We start from the raw sequence: 15,662 nt of genomic DNA, 5'->3' as shown, positions 1-15,662 counted from the left end.
TTAGAGGTAAAGAGTAATTCAAGTTAGGAACGAAATCACGACCCACGTATCAGTCAAGAAATAAAATATTCCCATTACAATATTATTAGAAGTAAAGGATTCACTCAAGTTAGGAAATGGCGCCCAACGTATCAATAAAAAAATGTAAGACTAAACAAGTAAAAAAGCAGTAAGTTCGGCCGGGCTGAGCTTTGAATACCCTCCAACATTTAGAACGAATTTGAAAATTTTCGAAAAAGATAACATTCGCCAAAAATTCTGTTAACATTTTAAAAATACCGAATATAGCTGTTATATTAGGGCCTGTACGACGTGCACCTACATAGGCATTGTTTGTCACAAGCCATTACCATATTCAAATTCGAAACTTGAAATAAAGGGTAAATAATGTAACCAAAATCATCAAAATACCGTACATAGGGAAGTACCGTTATATGGGGGCTATACGAAGACGTGGACCTGCACAGACATTTTTCTGTCACAGGCTGTAGCTTCCATTACGAACTTCAAATACGATGTCTCAAACAATTTCGGTGAGTATTGTACCTAAAATCGTCAAAATACCGAATATAACGAGGTACTGATATATGGGACGTATACGAAGACCTGGACCTGTACAGATAATTTTCTGTCACAGACTGTAGTTCCCATTACAAACTCTAAATACGTAATTTGAAACTACTACGGTGGATAATGACGCTAAAATCATGAAAATACCGAATATTGGGAGGTACAGTTATATGGGGGCTATACGAAGACGTGGACCTGCATAGACAATTTTCTGTCTCAGGCTGTAGTATCCATCTCGAACTTCAAGTGCTAAATTTGAAACAATTCCGGTGAATAATGTCGCTAAAATCATCAAAATACCGAATATAGGGAGGTAGCGTAATATGGGGGCTATACGAAGACGTGGATCTGCACAGACAAGTAAAAAAGCAGTAAGTTCGGCCGGGCCGAACTTTGAATACCCTCCACCATTTAGAACGAATTTGAAAATTTGCGAAAAACAACATTCGTCAACAATTCTGTTAACATTTAAAAAATTCCGAATATAGCTGTTATATTAGGATCTGTATAAGCCATTACCATATTCAAATTCGAAACTTGAAATAAAGGGTAAATAATGTAGCCAAAATCATCAAAATACCGTACATAGAGTGGTACCGTTATATAGAAGCTATACGAAGACCTGGACCTGCACAGACAATTTTCTGTCACAGACTGTAGCTTCCATTACGAACTTCAAATATGACATCTCAAACAATTTCGGTGAGTATTGTACCTAAAATCGTCAAAATACGGAATATAAGGAGGTACTGATATATGGGGCCTATACGAAGACCTGGACCTTCACAAGCAATTTTCTGTCACAGACTGTAGTTCTCGTTACGAACTCTAAATACATAATTTGAAACTACTACAGTGAATAATGACGCTAAAATCATGAAAATACCGAATATTGTGAGGCACCGTTATATGGGGGCTATACGAAGACGTAGACTTGCACAGACAATTTTCTGTCTCAGGCTGTAGTATGAATTTCGAACATCAAATGCTAAATTTGAAACATTTCCGGCAAATAATGTCGCTAAAATCAACAAAATACCGAATATCGGGAGGTACCGTTATATGGGGGCTGTATGAAAACGTGGACCTACTTGGCCCATTTACGAACTTAGCCTGCCTACTGGCAAAATATACATGTATGCAAAATTTTAGCTTTCTATCACAATTCGTTCGAAAGATAGCGTGATTACAACAGACAGACGGACAGACACACAGACAGAGAGACGGACATGGCTCAGAATTTTACGCTGATCAAGAATATATATACTTTGTTGGGTCTGACATGAGTATTTTGAGGAGTTACAGTTAGTATGGTGGAGGGTATAAAAATGTTTACCTCTATTTGTCTTGTGTCGAAAGATTTGTTAATGGTATCTTTCGAAGCAATCATAAATAAAATGTTCCCACTTCCAAATAACGGCATAGCGCGAAACCAATTAAAAAATGTTACACTACCAAAAATCTACCTCTACCTCAATCAAAAAATAATACACTAAGAAAAATCAGTCTCTACTGGTCTTGATTTCTTTGTGGTGTGAAAAAAGTGGCGCCCAACGGAGCAATCGGAAATAAAATGTCTCCAATGCAATATAATTAGAACTAAAGGATTTCTAAGTATGAATGAACGAAGCAATCAAAAAATAATATGATCTCACTTCAATAAAGGAACGAAATGGAGCCCAACGTACCCTTCAAAAATGATAGACTATCAAATATCTGCCTGTATTTGTCTTGTGTAGAAAGATTTGTCATGGCGTGAAGGAAAGTGGCGCCTAAGGAAGCAAATATAAATCATAAATTCAACCAGTGATTTACTCAAGGTATGAACGAAATGGCGCCCAACAAAGCATTCAAAAAACAAAAAAATCTCACTTCAATATTATCAGAAGTAAATGATTTACTCAAGGTATGAACGAAATGGCGGCCAACGAAACACTCAAAATATGTTAGACTACCTAATATTTGCCTCTTTTTGCCTTGTGTTGAAAGATTGAAATAAATGGCGCCCAACGAAGCAATCATAAATGAAATGTCGATACTGCAATATTATCAGAAGTAAAGGATTTACTCTAGTTAGGAACGAAATGGCGCTTAACGTGGCATTCAATGAATGCTAGACTACTATATATCTGTCTCCAAAAAGTTATTTATAATCGAATTTTAAAAGTATAGAATTTGCTCATGTCATGATCGAAATGGCGCCCAACGTATCAAATAAAATTTGTTACACTACAAAATATCTGTCTCTATTGGTCTGGTGAGCAAGTATTTATTTATGCCGTTAAGGAAGTGGTGCCCAACAAAAAAATCGAAAAAAAAAATACAATTTCTAAGGGTCTTCCAAAATTGAGATACATTTATATGTATATGCATGGTATACGTATGTGTGGGCATTCTCTTAATTTTTATTCCACAACTGAGATTTATTTTCCAAATAACTGAAATTCATAAAAAAAACTTACCCTCAACTGTTCGATTTCACTCTGATAACGCTGACGGAAACTCTCCTCGTCGATGGCATTCGAAAAATCTGGACAATGCGTTAGCATTTGATCACGATAGGCCTGCTGCAGACATTCCATTTGTTTGCCATGTTCCATTTCCAGCAATTCCACGCGCTTCTCCAGTCGCTTGTTGCGATCCTGTTCTTTGGTTAATTCCGCCTGCAAATAGTCGCGTTCCTGCAACAGCATACCATACTCGTCGTCTTGGCGGGCACACTTCATTGTCAGTGCATCGCTCTCCTCCTGATAGGAACGCACTTTTTCTTCTTCCGCTTCGAGGCGTTTCAATAATTCACGCTGTTCACCTTGGGTGGCTTGCAAGGCATCCTCTTTGGTATGCAACAGCTGTGTTACCGACTTCAGTTCACGTTCACGCTCCTCCATTAACTCTTCGCTTTTATTTAAATCTTGGTTAATGGCATTCTTTTCGGCCTCCAGGCAGCGTATGGACGAACGTTGATGTTCGACTTGCTGCATGAGGGCAGATAAATCTTTGGCGTGTGACTGTTGCAGCCGGAGAATTTCACTTTCATGTTGTTCCTTGAGACTGTGCAGTTTTTCGCGCACCTGCAGGCAATGCTGACACGAATCATTTAATTTGCGATGAACTTCTTGTAGAAGCTGATCGGCTCGTTTGCGTAGCTCACAGCATTTGTGACAAACATCTTGTAAGGATTCGATGGAGATTTCCGTACGTGGTATGTGCTCATTGGCGGAGGTGGTGGCTTCACACTGCAGGGCAATTAGTGAGTCTTCGAGTTGACTGAGGAAGGTTGAAATGTCACAGAGGACTTGGCGATCGCTGAGAAAATCGACAGCATGCTGTTTGTACATGAATTCAAAATCGGCTTCGAGTAGAATGTCATCGGGATTGTTGATTTGCAGATCGGTAGATAGCTCTTCGAAAAGATTTTCATACTTTTGCAAGGCCGTAATACCGAGCTTTTTGACTTCTTTTTCTTCGTCTAGCTTGGAGATGGATTGAGATTGTGAGGCATATTCACCGCGTAAGACATCAATGCGGGCATCAATTAATGCTTTGTGGGCCACAATATCGGCGAATTCGGAGAGCAGTTGACGTCCTTCGCTGGCCTTGTGTTCGTGCTGCAAATGCATGCGCCATTGACCGCGTTTCATCTGCTGCATGGTCTCCTCATAGCATTGGGTCAGCTGGGTAACAGCCAGTTCCATTTCCTTGCGTAGAACATCATGTACAGCATCGGCGAACTTTTCAAACGACAAACGTTCCTCGGATGTTAGGGTGTAGCCAAAAGATGGCGCCACAGAATTTTCCAGACGTTCGGCATTGCGCATCATAATGTGGGCGATTTCCGATTGCACCAATTCGGCATTGACGGTTTCCTGGGCCTGGCGCCAAGCCTCTTGGACAGCTCCTTGTACCAGGTCATTGGTTGATATGTAGCTTAGGGTTTCCGCCGCCAGACTAGTGGCCAAATTTTCCATGGCATTGTTCTTGTAACGCTTGGCAATGACATTGATTTCACTCTGCTGGCGCATTAAATCATCCAGCATGTTTTGATCTACCGGTTCCATGGATAATTTCACATTTTGTGGAGCCGCCGAGCCATGGGTTTTCTGATAGCTGGAGAGCAGTAATCGGCGAGCTAAAACGCCAGCCAGAATATCCAAACTGCCACTGGTTTTCACCGTGCACTTGCCTTGCAGCTTGGCTTTGAGCAAGGACATTAAATGCGACGTTTCCGCCACTTCGGCCCGGGTCTGGCGTTCACTGAACAATTCCGGATTTTCCGCCCGCTCTACAGAGTCTCTGAGCTTACCAAAGCAAACACTTTCAAAGGCAATACGTTCCGCCAGCAGCTCCAAATCTTTGCGCTTAGTCAGTTCATTGCGTTCTCTGAGCATGCGCCGTTGTTTCAACAGCTCGGCCAGTTTGGAGCGCAATTGGGATTCCAATTGGGTTAAAGCTTTCTTGACGGGACTAGAATCGGGTAACATGTAAACGGAAGGCTGGGCCACATCTGTCTGTGATCCCTGCAGCACACAAGTCTCGGTTGATTCTCGGATAAGTTTTACAACTTCCTGCAGGCATCGTTCGACAAAACGATAGGAGTCTTTGCGATCGGTAATGGGTGAAACGGAACGACGATTACGGGAGGAACGTAAATTTTGTAACTGACTTAGACCCTGTTCCAGGCGATCTTTGCTCGACACCAAGACACTTTCCAAACACCTTAGACGTTCGAGTAAATGTTCGGATAAGCGCAGATTACTGCCAGCCGGTGAGGATCGTGATGGTGGCGAATCAAGTGTGGGTGTATTGGAATTCGGTGTGGGGGTACACGAGGAACTGCGTGAGCTATTAACTCCCTCACAACGTTTTTCCAAATCGTTGACCCGCACCAAAAATTGCAAAGAATCTGAGGCCGAAGATTCCAGTGAACGGCGTCGAGATGATTTCTTTCCAGCCAGCCTCACTGCGGGAGCACTCTCCATGATCGGTTGTTTTACATCCAAATGATGACTCTTTTCCAATTCATCCATTTTGGTTTCCAAATCATTTAACTTTATTTCCAATTCTTTGCTAACGGTTAGCTGTTCTTTGCCCTTCAGGGACAAAGATCTTCGACGTTCGGACTTGGCTAATTTTTGTTTCAACGTTCGCACTTGTCTCTCCGATGAGCTGTATTTCAGTGTAAGATCCTGTATACGATCAGCCATCATTTGTAGCTGAGACTGATCTTCGATTTCTTTGCGTTCCAAATCCTGTTTGAGTGAAGCATAGGAAATCTCCAGAGAATCGTATTGATTCTGGGATTCTTTCAGCTCCCGTTTCATGGCCCGAATTTCATTGACAGCCTTCTCAAAGCGTCCCTTCAACTCACTGTATTCTTCGGCCAGGGAATCTCGCTCCAAGCCATATGGATCAATGTCATTAATGTGGGTTAGGTCACTCAACGAGTCCATGCGTTTCATTTTGCTCCTTTGCAGGTTGATGAAACTTGCCGGACTACAGCTCTCCATTTCTCGGAGTCTCTTGTAAAGATTCTCGTTTTCTTCAATGCCTCGGGCCAAGCGATCTTCGAGATCTTTGATTTTCCTTTGACCTTCATCCAATTCATCGGTTAGTCTTTCAATGATTTCAGAGGCATTTCTCTTGGCATCCTCCAGCTGGGTGGTCAAACATTCACGTACCTCTTCCATTTCCTGTATGCGTTGATTTAACTCTTGCTCGGTACGCTCTAAGGTGTTGAGTAGCTCGGACATGCGAGCCTCACGTTCTTTGGCTTCATCGCGTAATAGATCGCGTTCCTTCTCCACAACACTGAGACGGAACTGCAATTCCTTGTCCACATTTAAATTGATTTCCTCATGTACGGTGTGGATGACGGGTAAATCATCTGAGCCCACACTGTCAACAGTGCTACGCCTAGAGGAGGGAGGAGATGAACGGCTACGCTTATGCATGCGTGGACAGGGTGTTGTGGTGCGTGAACGCATTCTATCTTTGGCTCTCATCATATTTAGGGTGCTGGGCGGGGAAGGTGACAGCGGTGAGCCCCAATCACCAATACTATCCCGCCTACCACCCTCCGAAGCGGTACGATACTCTTCATCCGAAGAAAAATGCATAGCAGTCTTTGGTGTTAGCGGAGTTGGTGGACTAATTTGGGTTGACGACTTGGATGAACTACTACTGACATTGGTGATGATCACCTTGGGACTAGTTTCGTTGGTTAGCTTCTTTAGTCTGCTATTTGACTCGCCGGAATATTTTTGCATTATCCGCTGGGCCTTGATAAAATCTTTTTCAATTTCACTTTTCATATCATCACTGGTATTATCTTTGATAATCAGCTCAGTTGTTGTGGCTGTTGCTGCGGCTGCTGCTATTGTTGAGGCTTTATCGTTGGGCGCCAACGTCTGTACACCACTACTCGAATGTTTCATGCCCATGCCGCTCTGTATGGGAGAGCTTGTTACACTGGTGCTGGCATTGCTGGATGCCATACCATTGCCGCCGGGTAAGCCTGCAGCATTTCTTAGAATTGCAATCCAGCTATTGCGAGAATTTGGTGAGAGACTAGCCAATATTAGGCGCCGCTTATCCCATGTTGTTAACTGGAAAGCATAATTTCTATTGGCATTGACTTCGGCCACATTTGTAAGACTATTAACATCCAGTACACCATCTAAGACACCACGCTCCTCCGAAACAGGATCACGATAATAGAACAAAGCAGCACCACTCAATGTGAACCAATGCTTGGTCCAGTCACCGGTACGATTATCTTGTTTCATTAGCCAACCTTTCTTGGCGTTCAGTGATTCGGTCAATGCTGAGGGTGTGTTGTTGGGTGTTGTATTCGTGGCTGCTGCTGCCGCCGCCGCTGCTGAGGCAGCTGAAGAAGATCCATGGGCCTGGGATGGCGGCACTGCCGGATTCACACGCAATTCTACTGTTTTCGACAAATAGTTGGATGAAAGATCATCTAAATTGCAGCCACCATCGGGATCACCTCGTTCCAAGGCCTGTTTGTGTTGTTTGCGGCTTTGGTAGGTTTGCTGCTGCTGCTGCTGTTGTTGCTGATGATGTTGATGATAGCGTAGACTAGATTTGTTGCTTGCCGTTGTTGTTGCCATTACTGGTGGTATTTTCTTAACAATTGCCGATACAATGGCGGGTGTAGAATTGGCAGCCAATGGTAACGATTTTGGTCGCAAATGATTTGCTGTATCGCCACCAATACTACAACCACTGCCAGCAGTTGTAGCTGAGCCACCGGATTGTTTGTTGCTGTTACTGATCGTTGTTGGCCTATAGAAATCGGGTTCATCTCGTGAATTTTTATCATCCAATTTGTTGTTATTATTATTGTTGTTGTTATTGTTCTGATGCAAATGCGAATTGAGGACATTATTGACGGCCGTGCTGGTCCAACGATTCTTTTGCTGTTGACTTAGATTGGTTATGGTATTGGCCAAATCCTTAATGGTTTTCTCATCGCGTCTTATATCTTCGATAAGCAGGCAGGGTGGTGAAACTGCAAATAAAAAGAGAAGAAAAAAAGAAAAATGAGAAAAAATTGGGGTAAAGGTTAAAAAATACAGGAATTCGGAATTCGAGGAGGAATATCAGAGAAATTTTCCGTGATTTGACAAAAGGATTATTGGAGCCACAATCATGGAATTTTAAGATTCTATATTTGAGTGGAATTACCCAGCAAAAAGCTCATAACGGAACTGGTTACCTACCAATTATTTAAACAAGGGTAAGTCTCACGAAATAAGCAGTTATTTTCTGGCCACAAAATTTTGACAAATAAGTACTTATATAATGACTTTTGGTGGCCAAAATCGATTAATAAGTTTTCTCCTCTTAAACCGGTTTCTAGTGGCCAAAAAATAAATACTTATTTTGTGTGAAGTTCCCTAAGTAAGGTAATGGATTGGTAAGCACAGTTGTAATGAGTATTTCTGCTGGTTATCGTGGATCTTATAAAAACATATTTATGTGTCCCAGCTACATTCGTGGGCTTTTAGAAGAATTTCTTAAAATACTATTAAAGCGATATCCGTAGATTTTGAAATATTTTTTTGAGGATTTATCAGTGGCAGAATCAATGGTTAAAAAACTTTAAAAGAAAGGATAATTATCGGAGCTACATTTTTGAAGGTATATCTGAACTAGAATCTTAGATTTGTTTAAGGAACCAATAGCGTAGATTTCTTAAAGTTTTATGGAAGATCTATAATGGCGGATTTTTATAGAAAATTTGACGGGACTATCAGATGCAAAATTTTAATTTTTAAAATACAAATTTTGGAGGACTTTTCAAACTATAATAGAGGATTTTTTAACCGAAAGGACTAGCAACATTATATGGGCATTTATTATGGATGGCGCCCAACGTAGCAATCAAAAGCAAAATATTGCCACTTTAATTTTATTGGAAAACGAATTGGCGCCCAAGGTACCAATAAAAAATGTTCCCATTACAATATAATTTGATGGGAAGGATTTATTAAAGGTATGAATGAAATATCTGCTCTCTTCTTGTCTGGGGTAAAGATTTATTAATGGCGTGAAAGTTAGTAGGTATGAAGGAAATGGCGCCCAACCCAGTAATCAACTTTAGAAACAACTCTGTTAAAAGTAAATGACCTATCCAAAAAAAAAAAAAAAAAAAAAAATGATGGAAATGGCGACCAACGTAGTAATAAAAATTATAAAAAAATTAGACTAACAAAAATATGTGCCTCCATTAACCGACGTTCTCATTATATTTCTGTAAAACAGTCACACCAAAAATCTCCTTAAAATGGCAAAATGGCGCCAAGGGAACAACAACTCATGAATCACGTCTGGCAAATAATGGTTTTGGTCAAGGACTATCGCCCCCATCATTTAACTGCTACACCAAAAGAAGGTCTGATAGATAAGTTAAAGATTTAACCACTTCAATATTATTAGAAGTAAAAGATAAATTAAAAATAAGAGGTAAATGGCGCCCAACGTAGTAATCAATAATTATATAATTTTTAATTATGTATTTTAAAGAGATTATTTGAAGAAGAACCGGAGGTACGATCGAGTGATATTTAAAAAAAATTTCCCAAGGACTATTGAGGCCATAATCGCATATTTTAAAGGAGTTGATTTCAATCATCATCATCAATTTCATCGTACATTTTAAAGAGATTATTTCAAGGACTGCCTGAGCTACAATCTAGTATTTTTAAAAAGTTTATTTAGACGATATTTTCTTTGAAAATCTTTGAAGGAATATAAACGTGGTATCTTAAAGAAATAATTTGGGAGGAACATCATAGCTATCGGACTACCGGAGTTATAAGCTTGGAGGAAATACATCATTGGTATAGTCTTGGATTTCTCAAGAAATATTTGAAAGAACTGTCGGAACAATAAGCTTGATTTTTTTTATGAAATTTTTTCAATTTTAATTTTTTTAATTTTTTTAAGAACGTTTTTAAAAGTTCAATTTTAAAGGACCATATAAGACACATTTGCTGTTAAATTTATATCATGTTTTTTGGTCCAACAGCCGACATTTTAAGGGACTATAAGAGCCATTTAAAAGAACTATCAGAACAATAAGTTTGAATTTTTTTTTTGAATTTTTTCATTTTTTATCATATTTTTAGGTCCAACTGCCGACATTTGGAAGAACTTTTAGGTCCAACTGCCGACATTTGGAAGAACTATCAGAACAATAAGCTTGAATTTTTTATGAATTTTTTTTTTAAAAAGTTTTTCAAAGTTAAATTTTAAAGGATCATATGAGCCACATTTGCGGTTAAATTTATATCATATTTTTAGGTCAAACGGCCGACATTTTAAGGGGTTATAAGAGCCATAAGGACTCTTGTAAATATGATTTACAAAGAACAGCCAAATCGTGGAATTAAAAAAACAAAACAAGTTAAAAAGCAGCAAGTAAGACCGGACCGAACTTTGAAAATCCTTCACTATTTGGAATGAATTTGGAAATAAAAAAAAAAAACTGGACCTGCATAGGCTACTTTGTAGTATCCATTTGGAACTTCAAATACTAAAAAACTACTGTGAATAATCTCGCTTAAATCATCAAAATATCGAATATTGGAAGATACCATTATATGAGGGCTATACGAAGACCTGGACCTAAATATGCAATTTTCTGAGATAGGTTGAAGTATCCATTAAGATCTTCCAATAATAAAACGTGGACCTGCATAGACAGTTTTCTGCCATAGCCTGTATTAGCCATTAGGAACTTCAAATACAATATTAAAAACAATTCCGTTGAAAAATATTGCTGACATCATCGAAATACCGAATATAGGGGGGTACCGTTGCCTATTTTCAATATCAAAAGTCCTGTAGACCAAATAAACATGAGAGTAAAATTTTTGCAACCTACTTCATTTCGTTCCGAAGCTAGAGTGATTTCCACAGACGGACATCGCTAAATCGACAAAGAATTTAATGCTGATGAAGAATATATATACTTTGTGGAGTATATAATGTATATTTTAAGGTGTTATAAACGGACTTAATATATTCTCCATACAACGGTGGATGATATAACAAGGGAGAAGGATGTCACGAAATTTATAAAAGAGGGAGAATAATATGGACCGAAATCCTGATGGTTTCAATATACAATATTGAAGGACGATATAAGTCACATTTATGGATTTTTGTTTTTGTCAAACTCTTATTGTTTAGAGCCCAAAGGACGACATTTTGAAGAGTATAAAGGGTTACAACTTGGATTTTTAAAGAAAGGAAGGTGGAGGGCAATCAGGTTCACAATTGGTAGAAGGACTATAAGATCCACAGCTTAATTTCTGAAGGATTTTTAAGTAAAAATTTAAAGGACGATATGCGCCACACTTGGTGATTTTTCTTCTTAATTCTGCTTTTGTATTTGGGTCTACAGTTTGGTAAAATAACAGAATAACTTTCAGAATTATTTTTTATTTTCCATTTTTTAAGTCTGCTAAAGGAAAAAAATATGTTAACCTTGAAAATGTGTTGCCTTCAACATATTTACTTAATTAGTCTTTAAGGTATTCAAGATTGCATACCACTCAACACGAAAGTGAAGGACACAAACCATACAGGGTGAACCAATATACCAGACAAAATTGTAAATGTTTTAGTATTTTCAATTAATTTACAGCGATTTTAGAAAAAAAAACGGACAAACATTTTAGATCCTAAAAAGATCATTGCAAAAAATTATGGGCATTTTTTGGAAATTGCAAAATCTGGCCCACGAAACCTGAAAACAAACTATGATTGTCAGTTTTCTCCAAATATAATATATTTTGATTTTTTTAGATTTGACATTAAGATCAAGACCCCAAATTATGCCATTTAGGACCCAAATCATATCTTTGACAAACCCAGTGACCCCAAAGTTTCAATCCACCTTTCTTACAGGCCAACCTGTCCAAGTAAAAAAAGGAAATAAATGGCTTGTAAATCCTAAGACCAAAAAATTTGATTTTTAGATTTTATATCCTTCAAGTAGACCAGAAAATAGCAATTTAGGATGCAAATCCTCTATTTGACACAAAATACCATTGCCCCCTAATTTTCCATCCATTCTCCTAACAGTCCACCCTGTGTCAATGCACCGATTAAAACCCAGACATGCACACCACACATACACACCGCCATCATACATAATCAGTTCACATAATAGTCATAAACATATGTTTGGAAATGGAATCCGGTTCCCAAATTAAACCAATGTTGTTATTGACGATTTACAAGTGGTTCAGAATAAAGAACATCGGCAGCAGCAGCATGGTCAACAGGCAGGCCATGATGGTCAACATTTTTAAACACAAAAATTAAGGCCAGGGAATATGGAAACAAAAAAGAAAAAAAAAACTAGCAACGCAAAACAAAAGAACAGAACAGAGGTACAATCAAGATAAACATTGCGTTCACGCTCCTGTTATGAGAATATGACGCTGACGATTGCATTAATGATGGTGCTGAGGCTGGTGATGATGACGATGTTGATCTCCATCGTGCGTTGTTCTGGACTTCAGTCCTGCTAAAGTTTAACCTTGCCTTACCGACTGTGTGTGTGTGAATGGAATGCTTGGTAGTTGAATGGCAAATGATTGTTCTAAAGAGGTTTGGGAAACTCCTTACAACAACTCCAACCATAAATGCTGGTTAGCTGGCTGGTTTAAAATTCTGTTCGAATATTTAAGATACATATTTATTGCTGGGCTTTGCTTGTCGCTGTGTGATATTAGCCAGTGCCAGACATAATTTAAGACAATGTTTCTTAAAGAAATATCTTCGATTTTTTTTTTGCTTTTTGTTTTCAAAAGGGTCTAGACTTACTTCACACAAGTTGGAGAACATTTAGCTGTATTTTATTTATTGTTATGATACACTTGTGATTATATTTCCATGAACGTAGATATACATCTTGAGGGGAGCCAAAAGATGCGAAGGGGGGGGGGTGGGTGGAAATGAAGCTATACTTATGTTTGGCTTTCCCTTTCGATACAGGCTATTCATTTCCTAAGAATTTAAATTGATGAAGGGCAGAATACATATCATTCCAGAACTGCAAGAATGTTAAAGTTTTCACTAAAATAACATATTTTCCTCTACGATATCGGATATTAAACGTCAGCCTATTTTGTTGCATACTTTTAGATGTTACCTAGAATTTTGTAAATTAAATAAACAGTAAGGAAAAGTTAAAAGTTCGGCGGGGCCGATTATATGATAATCACTCTGCATGTTTAGCAGAGCTCCCGTAACAAAAGAATTTATTTAAAGGAGATCATACCCCCTATTAACCTTTGGCTTTAGAGCAGATATAACTTGGTTTCAGAGGGAACTAATATATGGGAGGCATATCCAATTCTGAATCGAATTTCTTCAAATTTGAAGGAAAATAAATAACATTGTTATAAAGTGCATGATATCACTTCGAGAAGGATAAGATTAAAAAAATATATATCTGACCCGAGTTCCACCAAATGGAAACGAACATCCCGAAATGCACTCCAGTTGGCCTGATATTAGCTACTATTTGGACAATAAACCTAAAATCAGATTAAGGATATATATGGGGGCTATATCCAATCCAATCCGATCTAGATAAAATTTGAACAATTTCGAGCTTCGTCTGATTTCCGGTACCAAATATCATTGTTGTGGAGTGCATATTACGCATGTAAAGGACTTAAACCCCAAAGCGGATGAAACATATATGTGAGAGCAATAGCTATATCTCAATCGATTTTCCACAAATTTAACGTACTTGCTTCTCGATTTAATTCGGTTGGATATGCCAAATTTGGGCTGATATTAGCTTTTTGGTTCACAATAAAATGGAAATCGGATAAAGACATATATGGGAGCTATATCCGAATCTGAATCGATCTTGACAAATTTTCAAGCACTGAGATGTATCTGATATCTGGTACAAAATATCATTGTTGTGGATACCATATTAGGCATGTAAGGGACTTAAAACCCCAAATCAGATGAAACATGCACAGGGTGAGATGATAAAACTGCAATCAAGTTGTTGTTAAATTTATTCCATGACACCTCATTATATTGTTTATAAGCGTACAAAAGCATTTTGGTGAGAATTTCCCAGAAAAAAGATATTCGTGATGGAATTCAAGCGTGATAGTGTGATTTCTTTATATTTGGCTGGAAAACCACAAGTGACTATCGTTAGAGTACTCCAGCATTTAACTGTAAATAAATCTTTCAAAAATTAAGAAGCGTCTTGATCGAAATCCGCGTCGCATTGGCCGAAAAATGGCTCGTGAGCTGAACATAGTAATAGGGGTAAAGCCATTGAAATTCCAAAAAGTGCAAGAACTTACACCGCAACAGAAAGAAAATATACTTAAAAGGGCTAAAGAGTTGCTACGCTTGGCTGAAAATGGTGAACTGCCGAATTTGGTTTTTTCCAATGAGAAAACATTCGTTGTCGAGCAGTTTGTGAACAAAGAGAACGATCGTGTTTTCTTGCCAAAGAGGTCAACTGAAAATGTGCATCTTCGGTTGGCCACCAGAACTCAAGCTCCGGCTATGGTGATGGTGCGTGCGGATAACAGTCGGTGGTCGCTCTCCGCTCGTATTAATCGACATCAGAATAAATGCCGCAATGTCGGCATCAGAATAAATGCCGAATATTATCGCGAACATATTCTGGAGGGTGTATTAAAGCCTTGGGCACGCAAACATTGTGGCCGCAGACCTTGGGCATTCCAACAGGACTTAGCACCATCGCACTCAGCACGCGCCAACCAAGAATTGTTGCAAAATGAGGTGCCTCCCTTCATTTCCAGCGCACAATGGCCATTAAAATCTCCGGATACCAATCCGTTGGACTATTGTGTCTGGAGTATTTTGGAAAACAAGGTTGGCATTAAAAACTACCAAAGTGTCGATCACCTCAAGCAAGCGCTCCGCCGGGAATGGGCCAAAATACCGCAGAGTAACATTCGGGCAGCGTGCGACGGTTTCAATGGCCATTTGAAGGCCATAATTCGTGCCAGAGGTGATCAATTCGAAGAAATCTAAACTTATTCTAATAGATAATGTTATTTCCGACATTTTTGCTTTCATTTAACAAAATTAAAAAAAAATGTAAAAATTATGGCGTTTAACCGAACTGATTTTAACCAAATTTAATGAAGTTGCCTAAATAAATAACATCTAAAAGTTAATGTTATTTCCGACATTTTTGCTTTCATTTAACAAAATTAAAAAAAAAAATGTAAAAATTATGGCGTTTAACCGAACTGATTTTAACCAAATTTGATGAAGTTGCCTCTAGACTAAATTCGGTTGGTTGTGACAAAATTCAGATCATTTGGATTAATATTGCCTATTTGGTGAACAATTAACTCGAAATCGGCTTAAAATATATGTGGGAGCTATATCCAAAACTGATCCGGTCTCGATAAAATTTGGCAGAGGTATTTCTGGGGGCTATAGCAATATCCCAACGGATTTTCACCAAATTTGAAGTACTTATTTCTAGGATGATTTCGATTGTATGTGTCAAAATTAATGTCATTTGTGCACAATTAACC

The 15,662-nt window shown here is 38.6% G+C and overlaps 1 protein-coding gene across 5 annotated transcripts in view; it reads right to left on the bottom strand.

Moving 5' to 3' along the window:
- Nucleotides 1–15,662, bottom strand: part of LOC101894352 (protein outspread) — a 363,760-nt gene that overhangs the window by 22,410 nt on the left and 325,688 nt on the right. For all 5 annotated transcript variants that reach the window (XM_059130108.1, XM_059130112.1, XM_059130110.1 and 2 more), the window contains one exon: nt 3,033–8,098. In XM_059130108.1, the coding sequence (XP_058986091.1) occupies nt 3,033–8,098 (5,066 nt within the window). The remainder of the gene's footprint in view (nt 1–3,032; nt 8,099–15,662) is intronic.

This window comes from Musca domestica, unplaced genomic scaffold, assembly GCF_030504385.1.
Source record: "Musca domestica strain aabys unplaced genomic scaffold, Musca_domestica.polishedcontigs.V.1.1 7, whole genome shotgun sequence".
NCBI lineage: Eukaryota > Metazoa > Arthropoda > Insecta > Diptera > Muscidae > Musca > Musca domestica.
This window is presented reverse-complemented; position numbering and strand designations above follow the sequence as displayed.